Below are 21,693 nucleotides of genomic sequence, written 5' to 3'. Positions count from 1 at the left end.
AGGAGAAGCGCGACGGTCAGGAGGGACCTCCGGAGGCCCGGTCAAGCTCGGTGCGGTCAGGAGAAGCGCGACGGTCAGGAGGGACCTCCGGAGGCCCGGTCAAGCTCGGTGCGGTCAGGAGAAGAGCGACGGTCAGGAGGGACCTACGGAGGCCCGGTCAAGCTCGGTGCGGTCAGGAGAAGAGCGACGGTCAGGAGGGACCTCCGGAGGCCCGGTCAAGCTCGGTGCGGTCAGGAGAGGAGCGACGGTCAGGAGGGACCTCGGGAGGCCCGGTCAAGCTCGGTGCGGTCAGGAGAGGAGCGACGGTCAGGAGGGACCTCCGGAGGCCCGGTCAAGCTCGGTGGGGTCAGGAGAGGAGCGACGGTCAGGAGGGACCTCCGGAGGCCCGGTCAAGCTCGGTGGGGTCAGGAGAAGAGCGACGGTCAGGAGAGACCTCCGGAGGCCCGGTCAAGCTCGGTGCGGTCAGGAGAAGAGCGACGGTCAGGAGGGACCTCCGGAGGCCCGGTCAAGCTCGGTGCGGTCAGGAGAAGCGCGACGGTCAGGAGGGACCTCCGGAGGCCCGGTCAAGCTCGGTGCGGTCAGGAGAAGCGCGACGGTCAGGAGGGACCTCCGGAGGCCCGGTCAAGCTCGGTGCGGTCAGGAGAAGCGCGACGGTCAGGAGGGACCTCTGGAGGCCCGGTCAAGCTCGGTGCTAGCCCGGGAACATCTGGGGCCCCTCAGCTAGAGCAGAGTAGCCGGGGAATAGGACGTGAGGATGGTTAAGCAAGACTGGGAGGCGGCAACATTCCAGGCCTCCAGGTCTCCTGGAGTTTGATCTTTGCAAGCTCAAACTCGTCTTCATAGATTCCTGATTGATTCTTCATTGACTGCTTCACACCAGTGCAGCGGTGAGCAGGGGAATTTCCTCAGGGGCCACGTGATACCGTGACCCCAGTGAGAAGAAAGGAGCAGCGATGAAAAAAGAGCCTTCATATGATGTGGAACTGGAAAAACGAGACACAAAAAAGTGAAAAAAAAATTCAAAGTAAAGATAGAACCATGACATTAGATGAGAGATGAGAGATAAGAGCACTGTTTATTCAGATATCAACAGCTGCGGACATTACAGGCAAATATGACTTTGAAAATTAAAGAAGGAGAAAGAGAAACCAAATCAACCAAGGGGTTTAAGGCGCTAGGTTGAGAGCCGTCTGAAACCTTTCTACATCATGTTTTCCTCTGACCTCCTGAGGGTGGCAGCAGTGTAATCCCTCAGGGAAACGTTGAAGAGAGCCGGCGGAAACTGACACCGAAGCTCCGCTGCTGGGCTCAAGAGCGTCACGGTGGTGTTGTTCAGCCAAGTGAGGAAGTGCTGCAGCGCAGGGGAGCAGTGGAAGCGGTTCCACCTCAGGTCCAGGACCCGGAGACAGGTGAACGCTGTCGGGTCAGGGGCCGCGATGAAGTTGTCGCTCAGCAGAAGAACTCGCAGACTGCTGGGAAGGACGTCGGGCTGGAGGTAGGTCAGCGCGTTGGAGGAGAGGTCCACGTGGGTGAGTGAGGTGAGACCCTGAAAGGCCGACTGCGGCAGGTCCTTCAGACGGTTGGACCTCAAGTTCAAAATCACCAGGTTGCTGAGGTTGTGAAACAGGTTCAAACAGTGGCCTCCAGACCAGATGGACCGTAGATTGCAGTCGTGAAGATCAAGCACTCGCAAATGACTGGAACCGATTTCTGAGTCTGAGGTGGCTGTTGAGCACCATGTGACTGGGTTTCCTCCAGAGAGAAGGACCTGCAGAAGTGGGAGCTGCGGCAGGAGCTGGAGCACCTCGCCCAGGTTGCTCAGCTGGTTGTCCTGAAGGCTGAGGCGCGTGACGTTCGGGGCCACCTGAGGGACTCGGTACAGTGAAGACACCTTATTGTTGTTCAACATGAGAACATCCAACCTCGGCATGGAAGCAGCGCCACCTAGATGCCGCAGAGAATTCCCCGTCAGATGAAGTTCTTTCAGGTTGTGAAGCCCCATGAAGGAGTTGAACCCCAACATTCCAATGTTATTGTGCGACAAATCCAACTGCTGCAGACTTGCCAGAGAGGCGAAGGAGTGGGACTGAACTTCACAGAGCGAGTTGAAGGACAGGTTGAGGGTTTGTAGGTGGCCTCCCAGACCCTCAAAAGCCCTGTGGTGGATCTGTTGGACTTTGTTTTTGGACACATCGATGGTCCGGACTTCTCTTAATGGACTGAAAACGCCATCCTGCAGCGCGAAGATGAAGTTTTTAGAAAGGTCGAACACGCGCACAGAGCTGTTTCCTAGGCCTTGGAATGTTTGGCCGTCTGGATCCTGGAAGAATTTGGAGGAGGATCCTCTTCCCATGGGTCCAGACAGATGGATTTCATGGATCTTCGTTCCTTGAATGGCTCTGAAGAAGTCGGCTGTCAAGAACCCGTTATTGGACAAGTCCAGAGTCTGGAAGGAGATGCCTCGGAAGGGGTTCCCACAAGCCCTCGCCCCTCGGGAACCTAACCCAAGCATGTTGGAGTTGAGGTTCAGCAGTGTGAAGTGTTTGCCCCGGAACCCGGACAGATCAGTCCCACATGTTCCGTTGATTCTGTTCAACTTCAGATTCAACTCTCTCAAGTGTGTCAAGTTGGAGAAGAACATCGCTGGCTTCAGTCTTCTAATCCGGTTCCCAAAGAGGTCCAGCGTCTCCAAGGAGGTCAGCGGCTCCAGGTACTTGTCCTCCAGGATGGACTCTTGGAGAGAGCAGGCATCCAAGTGGAGCTTCTGCAGCGCGGACAAGCCCAGGAAGGCTCGCGGCTCCAGTCGGAGGCCGGCGTTGAAGCCCAGCACCAGCTTCTTCAGCCGTGTCTGTCTGAAGAAAGAGTCGTTCCTGATCACGAGCCTGGAGAACTGCCGGCCCAAGTCCAGCACCTGAAGCTCCTCCAGGCCGGAGAGTGAGCTGCTGTCGATCTCTCGGATGTGGTTCATCGCCAGGAACAGGTGGGTGATGTTGGGAGGGAGGGCTGGAACGGAGTGCAGTTTTCGGAAGCTGCAGTCTGCTACTGGGCCAGACACACGGCACGTGTGGGAGCAGCACATCTGAGGACACAAACACCGAGCCTCATCCAGATGCAGTGGGACCACTGACGAAAGGTTCAGTGACTATAAATGTTTAGTTACCTAAACGTAACTTCAGTTCTATGAATACGTGTGATGCCGTCTAATGGGCTTTGCTATTGGTTACCTCCACTCTGAGGCCCCGCCTCGCGCCTGAGACTTGATTGACTGACTCCCCCACCCAGTTAGGCTTAGGTAACTTAGCACAGAAGGAACCAAACACACCAGCTGAGCCTCCAACACATCCCTCAGACATGCCCCGGCAGAAGTAAAGGACGAAGACCAGGGTGACGCCTGGCAGATGTCCTCCATGGTCACCCCCTCGTGGAGTGAGCACTGAGACCCCGTCCCCTTCAGTGGCCTCACAGATCCAGTGAGACAACCATCCCAACTTGTCCGAACGCACAAGAGCTTCCGTGCGTTCCACCCAACAAGCCAGCGCCCAAGTGAATTCCCCACCCTGAGGGCATGGGGAAAAGGGTCCCACAGACACCCGCCCAGACCTGAAAGAGGAAGTGATCACCTCAGGCCTGAGCCAGGGTTCGGTCATAGGGTAACAGAATCTCTGTCTGAGTTACAGTCTGAGCTCAGTGAGAAGGCGCTCAAATCACTGACTCTCTTAACCGAAGGATGAGAGCCGTCTCTGAACTGACACCTGTCAAAGAAACGGTGAACCACACCGTCCTTCCAACACCACCTGAAGGCTCCAGCGAGGGACGGAGGTCTCCGTCTACAGGGTGAGCATGGCGAGAATCGCCAACCTCGCGGCGCATGCTAGCAGCTAGTGTAATGGTATTTACAGCAGTACTGGTAGTTTGAGTTGAAGCAGCAGAGGCAACCATTGTAGTAACAGTGCTATGTATACAGATATATATGTTTCAGTAGAATAAGATGAAGGTACAATAGTAGTATTTGTAATAGTATTTTGGAATTGCCATTGTAGTAGCAGCAGTTATGTCGACCTGAACCTCTACTTCTTCTCGGCTCTGTTGTCCTGCACTTGTCTGGGTCAAAGGTCGGCGTGTTACCTGCAGGGCCAGGCCGACGAACAGCTGCAGAGGAAACGTCCGGATCTTCATGGTGATCAGCTCCGGGTCTTTATTCCACCAAAGCTGGTCCTGGGCTGCAGCGACGGGCTTTTATCTGCGGCTCTGGAATTCCCACTTTTCCAGGATTTCAAGAGCGAGGGAAGTTATTTGTTATCTGAGTGGACTCTGTTGACTCTGGAGTCACAGATACTCCCTGCTCTGACGTCAGTGCTGCGCCAGTGCCAGGAACTTGTTCTGGAATTACGGGGCCAATCGATCAGAACGACAAGCGTGTTGGAATCGCAGGATGAAAAAATCACGGCCGCGACAAAAGAAGCAGGATGTGTGAGCGGGTTATTGACACACAGGTGGTGAATTTCACAGCAGGCAGGTGACAGTGGCTGGACAAACAAGAGAGCTGGAGGTCGGGAGAGGGCGCCACCCCTCTCTGTTGGGGTTTACCCCGAGTGGTACCTCCACGTGGAACTGTGCGTATATCTCGGAACGAGTGAAGTCAATATAAGTGATGTGCAGACAAAACGGAACCAAAACCTTTTGTAACAAAGAGACAAAACAATAGGTTCTGTGTGTGTTGAGAGCTTCTGGAACCGAACTCGGCTGAGATGTCGTTCCCAGCTCCCTCTTCTGAGGGAAGATCAGCGACCTTCACTGACCTATCTATGGTTGCAATGACAGAGATTTCAACAGAGGAAGTGAGGTTGCTCTCACTGTTGTGTGCACGTCATGTTTGGTGCAGACCAGAGGCGGGTGACTCTCATGAGCTCACTGCAAAAGCAACATGAAATGTTGCTTTTCTCTTCATGAGAAATGTACATTTTAGGCCCAAGAGAGTTCAAAGAAGAAAAGACCTTGTAATAAAGTGCGCTCCTAAAACTTTTTAAACTCATACCCTCATGCTGTACCCAGAGTTCTGTGGCCGAGATATTCACCACCAATATTCAGATATTAAACTTACACCAAATGTAAGCGCCCCCTTGTGTTGGTCCGAGGAAGAAACGTGGATTCATTGATGGTCATAATGGTCATATCTAATCTAAAGCAATGTGACGGGTTGATGCCACCCCCCCAGCCCAGCCCAGCCTCCGCTCGCCGGCCCGGGCCCGCAGACGCCGCGGCGCGGCCCTGTGCAGCAGCAGCAGTCCAGTTTGGGCACACAGCTGCGGAGCTCCGCTGGGGGCGGGGCCAGCCCACAGAGGAGTGACTGGATTTTTTTAAAAAGTAGTTTCTCCCTACGGTTGGACCGGGACTGTGGCGGCTGGTTTCTGGCTCAGTCCGCGCGGAGACGGAACCGTTTGTTTGGACCCGACAAGCGAAGAAGACGACGGAGCCGGAGGAGGCGAAGGAGCGCGCGCGCGCGGCTGAAGACGGAAGAAAGTGCCGAGTGTTGATGCGGAAAATACCTGCCGAAAACGACGCCGGTGAGTTTGCTTTCCGCGAATCCGGCGGCATTACACACCTCGCTGGAGTTTATTCAAAGTTTGAGCGGCAGAGATGTGGCGACTCTGCGGAGCAACAAGGTGACGTGCAACATGGCCGCTCAGATGTCACGGCTTCCAGTCACAGCGCAGCGTTATACATCTTCACACGCTCGTGTTCTCCCGTGTTGTTGAGCTGCTAGCCGCCAGAACTCGCTGCTCAACTGACTCCGAGTCCGCTGCCACTCGGCGTGACGTGGGAGCAGCGTCAGAGTCCATTCAAAACACCACGGACCTAACTTCATCTCTTCTCCACCGAGGCTTTGATCGAACTGTCACGTCTGTTTGAGGTTATTGACTTGAAGAGAGAGTGAGTGCTGTCTTCAAATGTACCCTGCTGGATGATATTCTGGAGTCAGTCTGACCTCTTGTGTGGTCTTCACAGTGAGAACTTCCCACTTGTGTCCAGGTCTGTGGCAGAAGCCATGCAACTGTACTCCAGCACTTGGTGAACCAATGTGACGTGTTCATTCACAGAGCTCCTCTTATGAGGCTTCAGTTTTGACTGTAATCTCTCGTGGAAGTGCGGCTTCGCTCCCTCCTCCTCCCCGTTGTGTCAGGGTGCAGCCAGGTCTGCTGGGCCTAATGGACAGAAGAAGAAAGCTGAAGTCTTCACAACGCCGTCGGAAGAGTCGTTCTTCTTTCAAGACTTTTTGTGTTGAAGTGTGTAAACCACACGAGTAATTTCAGCCTGCTAACTTGAGCTCCAGAAGTGCGTCGGAGCATCGGCAGCATCATCTGCTCCACGGTACCTTCGGTGCAGGCGTGATGGAAATGTGGTGAAGCTACCGCGGAAAGAGGAAATAAAGCTGCAGTACTGAAGTACATTTTACTTTGATGCGTCTTCCTCTCCCCACCACTGTAAGAGCTGTAGATCATGAAGGAACTCATGTTTTGTGAGTTGCTTCTCCAATAATTCCCACCTTCTCCAGCTCACCAGTGGAGCCTGAGTGCAGATGTTCTCTCCCTCTTCTGCTGTCTGCCTTCTGAACCTTGTTCCCGGGTCCTAGAGCTGTGTGTTTTGATGTGGTTCATTGACGCCTGGATCGTCCTCGCTTCGCCAGCCACTGTCGTCATGACGATTCCTGAGCTTAGCTCCAGCTCCACATCGACATATTTGACTAGCTCTGCCTGTGGGTGTGGAGATAACGTTGGCACAACCGCGATGAGAAAACGTCACAGCTGCCGCTTGCTGTGGAACCTCCTGGATTAAATTATAGTGAAATCTTCTCCACGCGGTGCCAGGGTTTACAGTGGCGCTGGCAGTAAATGACAGAGTGGAGCGTCTGGAGATGAAACACAGCTTCTGTCGTGGTAATGGTTTGTAACTACGTTGTTCATCAGATGCTCCTCGAGCCTGTCTGAGGCCGACCGCACTGTGCAGTGCACACGTTCACTTCCTGTTTATTTTGCTTTTGCCGTCGGTTCACGTTCCTTCCTCCCACAGACATTTCACTTCTGCTTTCTTCTCTTTATTTACGGACACGTCCAACAGCTATCAGATATTTTCTGGTCAATTATCAAAACAGAGTCACTTCAGCAGTTCAGTGCTTTTGGTGTCAGTTGATCTGAAGTGATGTAGCTCTCCCCACTGTTGGCTGCAGTGGCCAGATGTGGTCCTGTCCAATGGGAACGTGGCCGCCCATAGCTGTTCATCTTGTTCTGTCTGAGCTATTCTCATGGATCCATCCTTGTTTCTTGAATGTAGCCATTAGTCTGGTGAGCACATGTTGGTCTAGATCTGGGCTCTCGCTGACATCCCCACAGCCAAAACATGATCTCATAGCCAAGACTGACCAGACCTGAGTATGATGGGTGTTTTTGGTTTCACTTGTGAGGAGACGAGTCAGTTAGAAGGCGATCATCGTGTGGCAGGTTCAGATGAAACCCGGTCCCCAGGGTGTCTGGATAGGTTGAGACCTCAGTCATGCAGGCGAGACTCAAAGTGGAGCCGCTGTTCCTGCACATCCAGAGAGGCCAGCTGACGTGGGTCTGCTGTGTCGTGTGGGTGTTGACCATGCTCACCTGCCAGGAGGTCCTGGTCAGACCTGAGGTGAAGTGGATCTGGAGGTCTCTGGAGAGATGGCCGTCTGGACCTCTGTGCTCCTCAGGTGTGTGATTTTGATGCTCAACCCGTTGGGTTATGGTGTTCCCAAGTCCTTCTGAGAGCTGTGGTCTCATGTGGTCCTGATCCCCATCTGTGCCTCTTCAAAGTCCTCATTCAGTGGTGGAGCAGGTTATGTATGCAGTGCTGACTCAGCGCTATCATTTTCTGTCAGAGACAAGTCCAGACTTAGAAGCTCCAGAGCCACTTCCCTGGGACCCGGGTGGCCTCCGGTCCAGTTCTTAATCCTGACTGACACTTGAGGCGGGGAGCTTCTAAACCCGTAACCGGAGACGCCAACCTGGAGGCGATGGGTCGGTCGGTCGGTTGGTCTGTCTCTGGAGCGACGTGGGGAGGTCAGAGGTCAGAGCTGGGGGTCGAGAGACTTTTTTTTTTCTCAACCTGCGTGAGGACACTCGTCATGGACAATCCCTGCTGCCTTATACATGTCCAACGCTTTTAGCTTCTCCCACGCTGGTTATTATGATCATGTTTGATTCAAAATGGAATCGCTGTCCCTCGCTACTGGAAAGATGTGTGTAGAAAATAGATGGCAGTGATAGTTATGTCAGCTATGTCCGCGTCTAGTGTTACACACACACACACACATACATACAGGGATCTGTCACTGTGGAGCCTGAGCAGACAGAGCAGCTGCAAATGTCACCTTGTGTGTGTGTGTGTGTGTGTGTGTGTGTGTGTGTGTGTGTGTGTGTGTGTGTGTGTGTGCGTGTGTGCGTGTGTGCGTGTGCGTGTGTGCGTGTGCGTGTGCGTGTGCGTGCGCGTGCGCTCCGTTTAGCTCACCTGTGATGGCCAAGGTTTGCTGTACAGGAATTCTGGTGGTTTCTTTCCTCCAACCAGGTGTGTATTTCGGCGAGAACAGTGAAGCCACCAGGGTGTTCAGTAGGTTATGGTCGCACTCAGGCTGTGACACCCAGAGTGTGGCGGTGCCCCGGTGCTGCTGCTGGGTGGTCCAACTATAGTAGACCAGACTGGCCCTGAAGGAAGCAGTTTTACCCCCATCTGACCCCTGTGACGTCCAATTACCGATCGGTGATCGATTAAGTTTTGTCAAATGAATTTCACTCTTGACCTGTAGGTGGAGTAGTTTCATGGAGTCCACTCTCTAGTTATGAGTGGACCTAAATGACACCTCCGTCTTCATAATAGATTTCATTCTAGAAGGTTTTTAATCAACACCTTCTCTTTATGGGAGGAGTTCAGTGTGTGTAGAAAATGAATAATTTCAGTCTTCAGTGCAGTCAAATAGTTTCCAACATATGATAGAGTAGGAGGTTTTAAAAGGTGCATCGACGTCTGATAGCAGTTTACAGTGGCAGTGGGACGTTTAATCTGATGACTCCATTAAAGCCAGAGGTTTGTGAATGAATGTGTGAACAGTAGAGCTGCCAGGTTCCTGCCTCACTCCTCCTGTGAGTGTTGGGTGTACGAGGTGTTTCACCGTTGCTTTAGTCAGAACTGAAGACTTGACCTGTCTCTTCTCTCTCCTTCCCTCAGCCTGACCTTCTCTTGAAGCCCCTCGGTGTGGTGTGACCCACCTGACCTTTCAGTGAGGTAGGACCACACACTCACACACCGGCTTTAGCCAGGGATCTGCAAAACATGAGAAACTGGAGAAACTGGACGCCCTGTTTGGACGCCATAAATGTCCCATCATCAGTGCCTGTATCATGGCCTTCTCTAGTACTGTACTGTCATCACACTAGTTTCCAGAAAAGAGTGTTTCTGCCTGATAAATATGATTCTCAACCCCTTTGCAGCCGTAGCTTGGCCACCATATTTGTTTACAAGCGTATTCTCGCGGTTATCAACATCTGGCGAGTCGCCACACTGGCGGCATGGAAGCGCTGTGATCACTGATGATCTCAGGTGACACTGGTGACAGGAGTGAACTGCAGATATAAGTTCCACTCTTTCAACAGTCCTTTACTGAACTAACTCATAGGAGGAGTATTTTGGTGTTTTTTTGGATTGAAGCTCCTCCCCCCGCTTCCCAGCGCAGCTCGCTGCCCGGCACTTGGGATGAAAATTCACGTGGTTCTATTCATTGAATTCAGTAGCAAGCCTTCGTATGTATTTTGTTTGAATGAATGAATGTTTAAATGTGTGAAGGTTGAGACAACAGATCCACAGCTGATACAACTGTTGCTTATCTTGCATAAACTGTAGACATTTAGCTTGTAGTAAGGGAAGTAATCTTGATTAAAAATACGTGTATTTTTTAAATTCATCAGGGTCGGCTGAGTAAAAGAGCTGCCCAGGAGATTCCTGTGTCGGACAGTGTCATTGCTAATTGAGTTCACCTCTGCTTACGAGTTGTTGTTTGACTCAGGTGTGGGCTCCTGAACCACATGGTGACAACACTCTGGTGTATTGGAAGATCACACGACAGTTCAGAGATCAATTCTGGATCTTCACTCGGTCTTGGAAAATGTCAACCAAAATAGCTTGTGGAAGTTTTCTCTGCAGATGTGGCAACGAACTACAGCACCGTCTGGTGTGTTAGTTTCCTCACAGCTCAGCGAATGAGCGCTACAATAAAACATGTCGGTGCCAAGTGAGCAGAGGAACTCAAACCTGGGATCCCTGATAAAGTCAGCTGGCTGGACGTGAGTGTGGCTAGCTCTGACTCTGAGTGTAACAGGGAACCAGTCATTTTATCTGTGATGGTTTGGAGTTAAAAAAGGAACTAAGCTCATGCTGCAAACATTGGAGCGTGTCACAGACAGACGCGTCTGCGAGCTGGAAATAACAGCTCACTGACCGACGCCCTCCAGGGAGGGAACTTCACGAGCACCTGACAAAGTGTGCAGCACAGGGGAGTCTCATTGCTCTGGGATTTCTCAAAAATAACATTGTGTGCCCCATAAAAGGCAATGTTCTGGCAGTGGAGAAGCAGTGAAATAAAAGGTTCTCGTAAAGAAAACGGGTGACAATTGTAAAAACATAACAAACCATCGTATAAACAAAAGTCAATGCTGCAGAAAATCTGTGTCATTAAGAGCGAATCAAGCCCGTCCTCGTCCATCGCGTGCTCCAGCTGGTTCGGTCCGACACACTAGTTGGACAGGAGCATGGCTACATCGGTGATCTGGCGCTCTCTGGAGTTGTGGGTCAGACAGAGGTGTGTGTGAATGAGGGTGTGTGTGGGAGAGTGTGTGACTGAAAGAAGGAATTCTTCTTTTGTCTGAATGAAGCACAGAGTCTCCAGGGAGCCTCGAAATCCTCTCTGGAATGTGTGTGTGTTTGCAGAGGCAGTTGTGCCAAGTTTGTGTGTTTGTGTACTACATCTAAGTTCACCGTCTAAGGTTGGAAGGTTGAGTGTGCCCCTGCATGTCTGTATTTTTGAGTTCATCTGTTCCCGTGGTGATGGTGGTTCCATCTCACCTGGGTGCAGGTCAATGGTGAACCTACCCTCCCATCATCTGGAGCTCAGACATCACTGCAACTATAGTCAGACAAAATGCATGTAAAACACTTAGAATTTCTCTGTCAGACTCCACCACCTGGATAATGTGGTTAACAGCTGACTAAGCTAGCATGTAGCCAGTAGCTGTACTAAACTAGCATGTAGCCAGTAGCTGTACTAAACTAGCATGTAGCCAGTAACTGGACTAAACTAGCATGTAGCCAGTAGCTGGACTAAGCTAGCATGTAGACAGTAGCTGGGCTAAACTAGCACGTAAACAGTAGCTGAGTTAATCTAGCATGTAGACAGTAGCTGGGCTAAACTAGCACGTAAACAGTAGCTGAGTTAATCTAGCATGTAGTCAGTAGCTGGGCTAAGCTAGCACATAGACAGTAGCTGTACTAAGCTAGCATGTAGCCAGTAGCTGGACTAAGCTAGCATGTAGCTGGTAGCTGTAGAAAGTGAAACAGGACCTTCATCTCACGGTTTCAGATACTCGCTGTGTAGTTTAGTGCTTGTGTATTTCCATAGTTGCCGACTAGAGTCACCCCATCATAACTGACGTTATTGCTGCTGTGTGTCTGCTTCCTGTCTCGCTGTCGTCTCCCGCTGGTGAAGTCGCGAATGTCGTCCTTCAGCTTCGATTTCATCAGCTGCTCTCATTACTGCGGTCACTGACAGGAGACAATTATCTCCTGATGGCCATGAAGCTGCCGTTGCATGTCTGCTTTCAGTAGAACACAAGTCAGCTCCGTGCTTAAATATGAAAGGTGTTGTGTGCAGGATGGTGATGGAGGAGGGGGCCCAGAGAGACAGGGGCAGGGGCGACCCCGCCAGAGTGGAGGGGCGGCAGATATTTGTGGAGTTGGGTGAGTCACCTTTGACCTTTTTAAAAAGTTCTTATTCATGGTGAATATTTGCTGAAAAACCTTTTGTGCCACAGCGGATCAGAACCTGGACACCATCTGTCTGTCAACGTATCGGACCGCTTGCAAGCTGAGATTCATCCAGAAGAGATGCAAGTGTGAGTCTCACTACAGTGGTGTGAATAGATGCGAGGCAGAGCTGAGCCAGAAGGCTGAGCTCATCACTGACCGGTGACAGGAGTGTCTGTGCGGACTCTCTGAGAGAGAGAGAGAGAGAAGCTGGGGCATCCAGGAGAGACTCGGAGGAGACAGCTGAGGTAACCTCTCTCTTTCTGGTCCAGTGCACCTGATCAACATCTACAACGTGATCGAGGCGGTGCGGGACGCTGGTCTGAACGCCGTGGAGCTGCACGCTGGCATCTCCACGCTCCGACTGGAGAACCTGGTGTCTTCTCTGTTTGTCCAGCTGAGCAAACGTCTGCCCACCACCTTCACCATCAACCCTCGAGAGTGCGCCGTCCTGCTGGTGGAGTTCATCCTGGCCGCTGTGGACAGGTGAGTCTGCAGCAGGAGAGCAGAGCCACGCTCATGTCCTGGTGTGCCGCAGTGACCCGGAGAGCCGGCTGACGGTTCTGACCGTGAAGGCCACGCTGGCCCTGCTGTGCGGAGGGAACCTGTTCGACAAACTCCACTGTGAGTGGACGCGCGCTGCGGTGTGACCCGTCCAGCTGTTGGCTCACCCTGTTAACGCGCCGTGCCCCTGTCGCTGTGCAGACGTGTTTTCCCAGATTTCCGACTCCAACGGCGTATTGTCGCTCTCCAAACTGGACACTTTCCTGCGAGAGGCGCTCAAGCTGCCGACTGTCGTAAGCGAAGGGCCGTCCTTTGGCTACAGTCCCACGCTGGCGCGCTCCTTCTTCCCACAGCAGGTGAGTACACACACACCTGTCTCACCCTCTTCTCGGTTTAAGAGTTCTGAAGAGGTAACTGTGTTTCTTAGAAACGAGTGACGCTCAACATGTTCCTGGACATTGTGGACGACCCCCCGAGCTGCCTGGTGTGGCTGCCTTTGATGCACCGCATGGCCAACGTGGAGCACGGTACACACACACACACACACACACACACACACACACACACAGTTATTTTGAGGTTTGAACCCTTAAACTGAGGCTTAACCTTCTGGGGTCCAGTGAAATGTCCCCAAAACGGCAAGGATAGTGCCGTTTTATCAAGAATTGGTCCCCACAAAGTAGTCCACAAACACACACAGACTGTGGTAACTTCTGTTTCAGTGAAAGCCATGTCAGTGTGGGGTCTTCACACAGTCCTGATGAATCGGTCCAGGATGCGACTGAGCTCCTCCTTACCTTGTGCCTCTCTCTGGTCCCAGTCTACCACCCGGTGTCGTGCTCCTACTGTCGAGGGAACGGCATGATGGGCTTCCGCTATCGATGCCTGCGCTGCCGTAACTACCAGCTCTGTCAGAACTGCTTCTGGAGAGGGAACATCAGCGGCTCCCACACCAACCAGCACCAGATGAAGGAGTATCTGTCCTGGGTGAGTCATAGACCGAGGTCCCGTGCCCAGCTGTGAGCTCTAGTTGTCTTTTGTCTTTTCTTTCCGACTGTAATCTGATTCCACATTTATGTCTCTTGTTTTGCTTCATGTAGGTTTAAAATGTCCCTCACTCTACCTATCCATCTAGCTATCGATCTAACTCTGTCTGGTTTCTGTGTGCAGAAGTCCTCAGCGACTAAACTGGGTCGAGCCCTGAGCCGGACTCTGGGCTGCGTCTCCTCCAGAGAGCCCTCCCACCCAGTGTACCCCGAGGAACCTGAGAGGACCCTGAACATGGCCAACATCGTGTAGGGCTCGCACACATGATCGACCACTCTCTTTCACTGGATTCACCTGCGTTTTGTCGACGTGAAAAGGACGCACACTTTTTTTTCCATTTCTGACTCTTTGCATTCATTTTTTTTTTGTATTTAGTGAATACATTTTGAAATGTCAAGTTATGTATGCTGAATGAAAACGTGTGGTGCTTCTCAGAGTACGGTGGCTGAGGAGGACAAAACACATTTACAAACTCTTGGAACAAATTTACAAATAGTGAAACAGATTTACAACATTTCAAACAAGTTTCCAAATTCTCTTTGCCAAATTCTTTGGCAAACATTGTTTTTCCTGAGAATCGTATGGAAAGGAAGGTGACCAATTTACAGACGTGATCCGGAAGTGGTTGCTGGAGTGTTCCACAATCGCGGGGATCACCTTTGAGAGTCGACTAAATGCAGAAAGATGTTAAAATAATTTACAAACTCTGAAACATATTTCCAAACATGGAAAGACGCTTACAAACTCTGGAAATAAATGTTTACTAAAGAAGTAGGTTTGAAATGTTGTAAATGTATTTCACACTTTTCAGCGCCAAAATAGTTTAAAGATTAATCTAGTTAAACCTCCGCAGACTTTAGACCCACGACTGCAAAAGTTCCGCCAGGGTCAGACAGTTTAGCCCCGCCTCTTTTAGTCGCTTGTTTTTTTTTTTGTTTTGTTTTTTTTTTAATCCCAAACATCAGCTGCTGACCTGCTTGCAGCTCCGACCCGCACGTCTGAACTCAGCAGTGAGTTTTGACCCATCGTGCTCCAACTACCAGAACTTGCGGCTCTGTTGTCATTCCAGAGCTGTTTTCCCCTGTGTCTGTGGCGGGACGCTGATCTTTGTCTGCTCGGGCCGTTTACTTCACGCCTGCACGAGCCCACTCGGCTGCACGTGACTGAGTCACTCATCACATGTGTGTTTGCAGGCCGTCCCAGCCCTCTGTGAGCTCCGGGGACGCCATGGTGATGTCTGCCTCGCTCCCTGAATCCTCCAAAAGGTGAGCCCTCCTGCTTGCTCTGTGCTGTGTTGACGTCTGATGCATTGTGGTTTTTGTGTCTGCAGTTTGGCGGCTGCCCAGCGGATGAATGAAGAACACGCTCTGATCGCGGCGTACGTGAACCGTCTGCAGAGCAGCCCACGGTGAGAGACGGGGGTTGCACTGAGCTCAACTGTTCTCACGTTCTGATCTGATCTGTGTCCCACATGACTGGGAGTTGTGTTGTCATGAGGTCAGCAAGAGGTCGTAACCGCCATGTTTCACTCTGCAGCGCCGACACTCCCAGCAGACAAGACGAGGAGCACCAACTCATCGCTCGCTACACGTCGCGGCTGGCTGAGACCGAGGGCTCCGGGGTGAGTCGAGTCGCCGCAACGCTGTGGGGAACCAGGTGGTCATGTGACCTGCCTTTGTGTGTCAGGTGATTCCCAACCGCAGCATCAACTTCGACATCAACAAACAGAAGCGTGAGCTGATCGCCCAGCTGGAGAGGAAGAACAGGTCAGGATTCACCTTCACTCACGTCCATGATGCTGACTCGGTTGTGTCTGTGGGAGGGCTGCCCCGGTGGCTCGGACTTCCAGTGCTGTTGGTTTGAAAGGATGCACAACCTTTGGAGTTAAAAGATGATCCCATGTTGTGAGTCTGGGTTCCTCCCTGGAGGTGGCAGGCTCTCATGGTCTCTGTTGCGTTGGCAGAGAGATTTTGGCAGAGATCAAGCGGCTGCGAGTGGAACACGACGCGGCATGTCAGTCCAGTCCAGAGAAGGGCAGCACCAACCCAGCGCTCCTGGCCGAGCTGCGGCAGCTGAGGTGAGCGCGCGCCTTCTCCACGCACACGCACACGTTTGTCTTCCTATCCTATCCTCCTTAGTGAGTACCGTCATTGACATAACCCTTTCCCCAGCCTCTCCCCCTAACCATCTAAAACAAATGGCTAAACTTAGCCCTAACTCTGAACCAAACTAAAACCCAGTGATCATAACCCAGCTATTTTGTAGTTTTAACCCTCAAACTGACGCTTGACGAAGTGAGGACCTGCCACAATGTCCTCACTTTGCAAAAGTGTCTTCACTCTGTTGATTAAAAACTCATACAGGTTCTCAAAAAGATAGAAGTGCACACACACTCTTGGCTGCAGACGTTGGCGCAGCGTGGAAGCATGGCCAGCAGATGGCAGCGACATATGCTGGAGACTTTCTCTGCTGTTAGGTAAACAGGAAGTCAGGAGAGCAGCTAGATGTGCTGGCATTGGTGTTCGTGACCCAGTGCTCCGATACAGAACTACTTAGGAGGAACAAATGGATCCTCCAACATAGGTGGCTGCTCACCTGTGTGTTGATCCCGCTGGTTTTCATCGTATAATAATGATTTCGAAATAAGATCATCCATGTATCAGTTTCACATTTAACATGTATTTTAAAATATTATTTTTATTAATGTCATAGTTCAATGAAAAGTGTGTTTGCTGTTTGTTTCCATACGTAAATTAACTGGTTATTTTGGAAATGCTCCTCCAATGCAATTAACAATAGAGAAAGTAAATGATGTGTTTTGTCTGTCAGCTGCTAAATGCTTTTTGATTATTACTTTTCATATATTTTTGGAGTTGATGTATTGGTTTATGGTCTCAATGATTTAAAGTGAGGTACAATAATATTCTTCACTATATTATTTAATGATGTAAAAACATTGAATTAAGTATTTATATGTATCTTTTGCATCAGAAGTGAATTGTTAGGTAAGGTAAGGTAAGGTAACTTTATTGTCAAACATGCTACAGTACGAGACATATAGCATGGATGAAATATCTGTTCTCACAGACCTGGACACGACATACAATCACAGACGAACATAAAGATCACAGACACCACATAAAGATCACAGACAGCAGGATACATACATGCAACAAAACAGTTAGCCATTACATTGTTGGATAATGTACAATATATATGACACAGTTTTACGATTTTAAACGCTAACACTTGTGACTTTAAGAATATGGATTCACGTTAATGTACGTAGGTGTCTGGATACGTTTGGTGCTACATTTGTGTTGTAATGTTAACCCAAGTAGCTCACAGTCAACTGGATGAACGAAAGTCTGTGGCGGCGTACGGACCTGTGTGGAGCCGACCAGCTCTCTCCTTATGGCAGGGTGAAAGCAGACTCTGATGAGGGCAGTTCAGTAAAAGAGAGGTGTGTTTCAGGCAGAGGAAGGACGAGCTGGAGCAGAGGATGTCGACGCTGCAGGAGAGCAGGCGAGAACTCATGGTGCAGCTGGAGGGGCTGATGAAGCTGCTGAAGGTAACGCACCCCTGCAGTTCTGCCGTCCAACACTAGAGGGAGATGTCTCTCTTCCCTCCTCACTTTCCTCCTGTTCCCCCCTCTGCACTGTGTACTGACCTTCTGCTCTCTGTCGCTCCCTGCTGCCGCTGCTGTTCTCCTGCAGGACGAGGAACAGCGACAGGCAGTAAGTCTGTGCACGTGAGCCGTGATGCCGTCCCTGGACAGCAAACCTCAGTGGTTGGCACTTTAGTCTGGCTTGTACTGTAGTGCTGCTCTGCTTCTGACTTCCTCTCCACATGAGCGAACGGAGTACTGCTGCTCTGCCCGTGTTTGTGATCCAGCCTCTGTGCTCTCCCAGGCTCAGGCCGCCGGCTCCTCTCAGGCGTCTCCGTCTCGGCCGAGTCCCTCCGCTGTCCGCTCGGTGGGCTCAGCCTCGCCACACGTGCACGCCTATCACCCCCAGGACTCCCTGGCTGGGGTGGGGGGGGACGTGCAGGAGGCCTTCGCTCAAGGTACCGGCCCAGTTCTCACCATATCATCCAGTCAGTCGGCAGCTGAAGGCACTTGGCATCACCACTCCACTGCTCCACTGTATAGGCCTCGTTTATGCTACTGGTGGGGTTTTCCACCCCCTGTTGGCTTGTCATTAGAATACAGGCACTGTCTCAACAGTGACGTGCTGGTCCAGGTGTCCGAGTTTCTCCTCTGGAAAAGTGTGTGGGTCTTGTGCATTGTAATCAAGAGCCACTGAGACTCTGGACGTGCCCCCAGCAATGAGTCCGACGGAGTCTTTTTACTACAGAAAGATGTCCTCGGTTCAACAGTTTTTCTTTAAGAATGTGGATCTGTGAGAGCATGTCTGTGCTGCCCCTCCTCTAGTGGTGCAGGTCTTCATCACCTCCATGGGTGTGTGGGGTCCTCCACTGAGCCCAGAAACCACCATCCTTTTTGTCTCGCGCCGTGCAGTACCATGCTGTCACCGATAGGGGGAGCTATTGCAACTCCATTAAGGAGCTGAGAGGAGAGTCTTGAACCTTTCAGCCTCCTGTTGAAACCCTACACCAAGGTGGAGCTCAAAGCTTCTCAGAGTCCCAGGGAAACTGTTAGACCTGTGACTGAAAGGAAGTCGTGACCACTTCTGAACCATCGAGGTCATTTATCCTTTAAATTTTTCATGTTTGCTCGTTTATGTTGCCTGCAGGCTCCCGGAGGAACTTGAGGAACGACCTGCTGGTGGCTGCCGACTCCATCACCAACACAGTGTCCTCTCTGGTCAAAGAACTCCACTCTGGTACGGACACACACCCACACACCCTGAAGTAGTCACGTCTCCAGGTGATCGTTTGACTCTGGTTTCCTCTTGTGAAGATGAAGGTCGAGAGGAAGAGGAGCGCCTGCTGAACGGGAAGGACAGAGGTACAACTCAGTGGGAATGTTTTTCACTCTTTAAGTTGGGCACTTGGTTTCCTGTGTTCCACGAGAGCAACATGCAAATGCTCCACCACTTATGTTTGGGTCTCCACTCTGGCTGAAGAACCAGAGGGCGACATGACACAAGTGCTGCCTGTGTCAGCCGCGAGTGTGTCACTAACACAGGAACAGGAAGTGAGTTTGAGGGAAGCCGTGGTTTTGATGAGACGTGAGCATTCTTCTTCTGGAAGAGCCAGACACTCACAACAGGAAGTACAGTCCTGTCACACTTCACATATCAAGTCCAGAGGAAGTGAAAGAACGGTCGCCACCACGACGTCTCTGTTGCTGAGTCAGCGACACTTTCTCTCCAGATGTTCTGTCGTTAGCGTCGACAGCTTTACAAACACGACGTCTCATTAGCTCAAGTTTACGGGCTGCAGCTTGGAGGCCTCCTACTGGCGTGGGCTACTTCCTGGAGTGCCCCCAGCTCTCATTAGAACCCGCTGACCTCGCCATATTTGAGGGTCCCGGAGCTGGAGTCTGATTTGTGTTCGCCTTCTGTGTTCAGCAGGTTAAGGTGACGCGCGGCCTCAGAGCGGGTGAGTCATTGCTTGTTGTTGATGATGGGAATACAAACAGAACTTTGTTTTCAGTTGGGTTGACTGGCTAACTCTGTATCATTGAACTGTAGTGGCCATGGATGCTAAGCTATGCTAACCAGGACCCGCATGCTAATATCCAATGCTAATATATGATTGACTTTAGATACATGCTAAGCAATGCTAACCGGGGTGCTATATTAATTTGCATGCTACTTTTTGAAAATGTAGTTGCGACGGATGCTAAACTATGCTAACCAGGATCCGCATGCTAACATTTTGGTGATTGACTTACAATACATGCTAAGCAATGCTAACCGGGATGCTATATTTATTTGCATGCTAGTTTTTGAGATTAAGTTGCGACGGATGCTAAGCTATGCTAATCGGGATGCTATGCTAACTTGCATGCTAACATGTTGGTGATTAAGTTGTCATGGATGCTAAGCTATGCTAACTGGGATACAAAATGAATTTGCATGCTGACCTGTGCTAACAGTTGGCTGACCTCTGACCCCTGGTCTCTCTCTCTCCAGAGGGCCCGGTCGTTCTACCAAAGAGGAGTTTTCACGAGGAAGGTTCAGGTTCGGCCGCTTGGACGGATGGTCGACGATGCTGGACACCAAACGCCCGCCGGCGCTTTGCTGACGTGTAGCTGTGATTCTTTCTGTCGCGTCACTGTTTGCGATGGCGCTTAGCTAAACAGACCTGCTGATTTGTTTTTTCGTGTTTGCATGAGCGCATGTTTGAGATTGTCAAGGTCACGGAAGGTCGAGAAAGTGAGAGGGATTGAGTGGTGGAGGTGCAGGGAGAAGCTAATAGAACGGAAGCGGAAGTCGAGGAGTTGCAGCTAAAAGTTTTGCCACCGTGTGCTTGTTATTTATTGATTGATTGATTGGTTGTTGTTGTTGTTGTTCACTCGCTGTGTGAGTGCAGTTGGGCCCTGCTGAGATGAAGGTCCTGCTGTGTCACGCTGAGGTCGGTCACCTCCCAGAGGGTTCAGTGTCGCCCACTTGTGGATTGAGGAGCTTCCTGCAGCAGACTCAGAGCTGTTCTGCCTGTGAGTCTGGTTGCAGTGTGAGGTCTGGACGTTTGGTCCGCTCCAGCCGCGCTCACCTCCTGGTGCTGAAGTGGGCCGACACTAAATCCCTGTGTGTGTGTGTGTGTGTGTGTGTGTGTGTGTGTGTGCGTGTGTGTGTGTGTGTGTGCGTGTGTGCGTGCGTGTGTGCGTGTGTGCGTGCGCGTGTGTGTTTGATGATCGCTCGGTTACAAAGTGTCACTCAGCTTGTGTGAGGCTCACTGTCCATCCTTTCACCCACTACTGATGACAGAGTGAACCCCTGAAATGAAGACGGGAAAACGCCTACCGCTCTTGTTTGACTGAAATAAATAACATTGAACTGAATATGTTTCACTTTTTACTGGGCCCTGAATGCAACGTCACGATGTCATCTAAAGGTCAATGAAGGTCAAACTGACGAGGTGAACTTGAGTCACTTTTTTTTTTTAAGACACTAATATTCAGTTTATCATCATCCAACCGTCAGTCAATCTTGTTTAGTAGTCATACAATACTTTCTCTGGAATCTAAATATCTTTGAGATTATTACAGTATTTTGAAATATTTCAAGAACGCCACAAGTGAAATGATCTAAGAATGATGTTCTACATAGCAATCATTTACATCGGTATATGTTAGAGAGATGAATAATTGTGAATAACATTTTAATATTAAATACAATAGTAATGATATAATGTTTTCATGGGTACACTTTGTATGAACAAATGTTTTTGGATACAATGTGTCACATTTAAATCATTAAAAAAGTCATATCGTCAAAGATGTCACCGATGTGCGATGATGTCACGGACGGTGTGGCAGCTGGAGGATTCAGTGTCTGTCATTGTCATGGATGAGCGGCCGGTGCTCTGCCCATGACGCGGAGCTGAAAGGAGCGGCTTGGTTTCGGGGCTGGGGGTCGCAGCTGAAGTGAATGCAGCTCATTGATGCGGTGCGTTTATGACCCTGGGCTGCTATAAATAACCCCAGGAAACTTCACGTGACTGAACTGGTCGTGATGAGGTGAAGTCCCGGAAGAAATCAAGCTTGAGCTGTCATATTGGAAGTGAGAGGGTGGGCAGGTGTCAGGAAGGGAGACTTCCAAATGCACCAGGTTCATCAGTCCCTCACAGCAATGAGAGGCCACTGGGCAACACCAGCTCAGCTCTCGAGAAAGCAAGCCTTGCTGCAGGTTGTTGTGCGTCAGATCAGATGACCTGAGAGCAGGTGAGCGGAGTCACAGAGGGCAGCGCTGTGTCAAAGTTGGGAATTACAAAAAGACCCTTGAATTTGTTGAAATATTCAACAAGTTAAGAGCATTATTTGGGGAAAAGTTCTATTTCAGTTCCCATTTTTTATTCAAAACCATATTCTTTTATGTACCGATCCAATCCTTTATCGTTTTTATTTTCATGTACGTTTTTTTC

The 21,693-nt window shown here is 50.7% G+C and overlaps 2 protein-coding genes across 3 annotated transcripts; one reads left to right on the top strand and one right to left on the bottom strand.

Annotated features, from left to right (window-relative positions):
* Positions 1-708: 708 nt before the first annotated feature.
* LOC128767917 (toll-like receptor 5) lies at positions 709-4,687 on the bottom strand. The gene is made up of 2 exons (XM_053880292.1): positions 4,126-4,687; positions 709-3,079 (listed from the first exon to the last, which is right to left on the bottom strand). The coding sequence occupies exons 1-2, from the start codon at positions 4,174-4,176 to the stop codon at positions 1,202-1,204; spliced, it is 1,929 nt and encodes a 642-aa protein (XP_053736267.1). The 5' UTR covers positions 4,177-4,687; the 3' UTR covers positions 709-1,201.
* A 622-nt stretch (positions 4,688-5,309) lies between these two features.
* Positions 5,310-20,998, top strand: dtnba (dystrobrevin, beta a). 2 transcript variants are annotated; one of them, XM_053880293.1, is made up of 22 exons: positions 5,310-5,564; positions 9,244-9,300; positions 11,939-12,024; positions 12,099-12,179; positions 12,363-12,576; positions 12,629-12,714; positions 12,796-12,950; positions 13,022-13,121; positions 13,415-13,581; positions 13,765-13,889; positions 14,835-14,906; positions 14,972-15,049; positions 15,178-15,262; positions 15,328-15,407; positions 15,605-15,718; positions 17,116-17,212; positions 17,358-17,378; positions 17,553-17,706; positions 18,396-18,485; positions 18,563-18,610; positions 19,176-19,206; positions 19,743-20,998. In XM_053880293.1, exons 3-21 carry the CDS (start codon positions 11,940-11,942, stop codon positions 19,181-19,183), a joined length of 1,860 nt encoding a protein of 619 aa, XP_053736268.1. In that variant the 5' UTR covers positions 5,310-5,564; positions 9,244-9,300; position 11,939; the 3' UTR covers positions 19,184-19,206; positions 19,743-20,998. The 2 variants fall into 2 exon arrangements, with proteins under 2 accessions (XP_053736268.1, XP_053736269.1); XM_053880294.1 differs by lacking the exon at positions 17,358-17,378.
* Positions 20,999-21,693: the final 695 nt, after the last annotated feature.

The sequence above is a fragment of the Synchiropus splendidus genome, chromosome 12 (genome assembly GCF_027744825.2).
Source record: "Synchiropus splendidus isolate RoL2022-P1 chromosome 12, RoL_Sspl_1.0, whole genome shotgun sequence".
Classification (NCBI taxonomy): Eukaryota; Metazoa; Chordata; class Actinopteri; order Syngnathiformes; family Callionymidae; genus Synchiropus; species Synchiropus splendidus.
The sequence above is the reverse complement of the archived record's forward strand: the minus strand, read 5'-3'. Positions and strand labels throughout refer to the sequence as shown.

What these genes read in the sequence shown, in the direction of transcription:
- LOC128767917 (XM_053880292.1), bottom strand. Translation starts at nt 4,176, where the DNA reads ATGAAGATCCGGACGTTTCCTCTGCAGCTGTTCGTCGGCCTGGCCCTG. An exon ending in TCGTCGGCCTGGCCCTGCAG is followed by an intron (nt 3,080 to 4,125) that starts GTAACACGCCGA and finishes TTGTGTCCTCAG; the next exon opens with ATGTGCTGCTCCCACACGTG.
- dtnba (XM_053880293.1), top strand. Translation starts at nt 11,940, where the DNA reads ATGGTGATGGAGGAGGGGGCCCAGAGAGACAGGGGCAGGGGCGACCCC. An exon ending in GCAGATATTTGTGGAGTTGG is followed by an intron (nt 12,025 to 12,098) that starts GTGAGTCACCTT and finishes TTTGTGCCACAG; the next exon opens with CGGATCAGAACCTGGACACC. An exon ending in GCTCCTTCTTCCCACAGCAG is followed by an intron (nt 12,951 to 13,021) that starts GTGAGTACACAC and finishes TGTGTTTCTTAG; the next exon opens with AAACGAGTGACGCTCAACAT.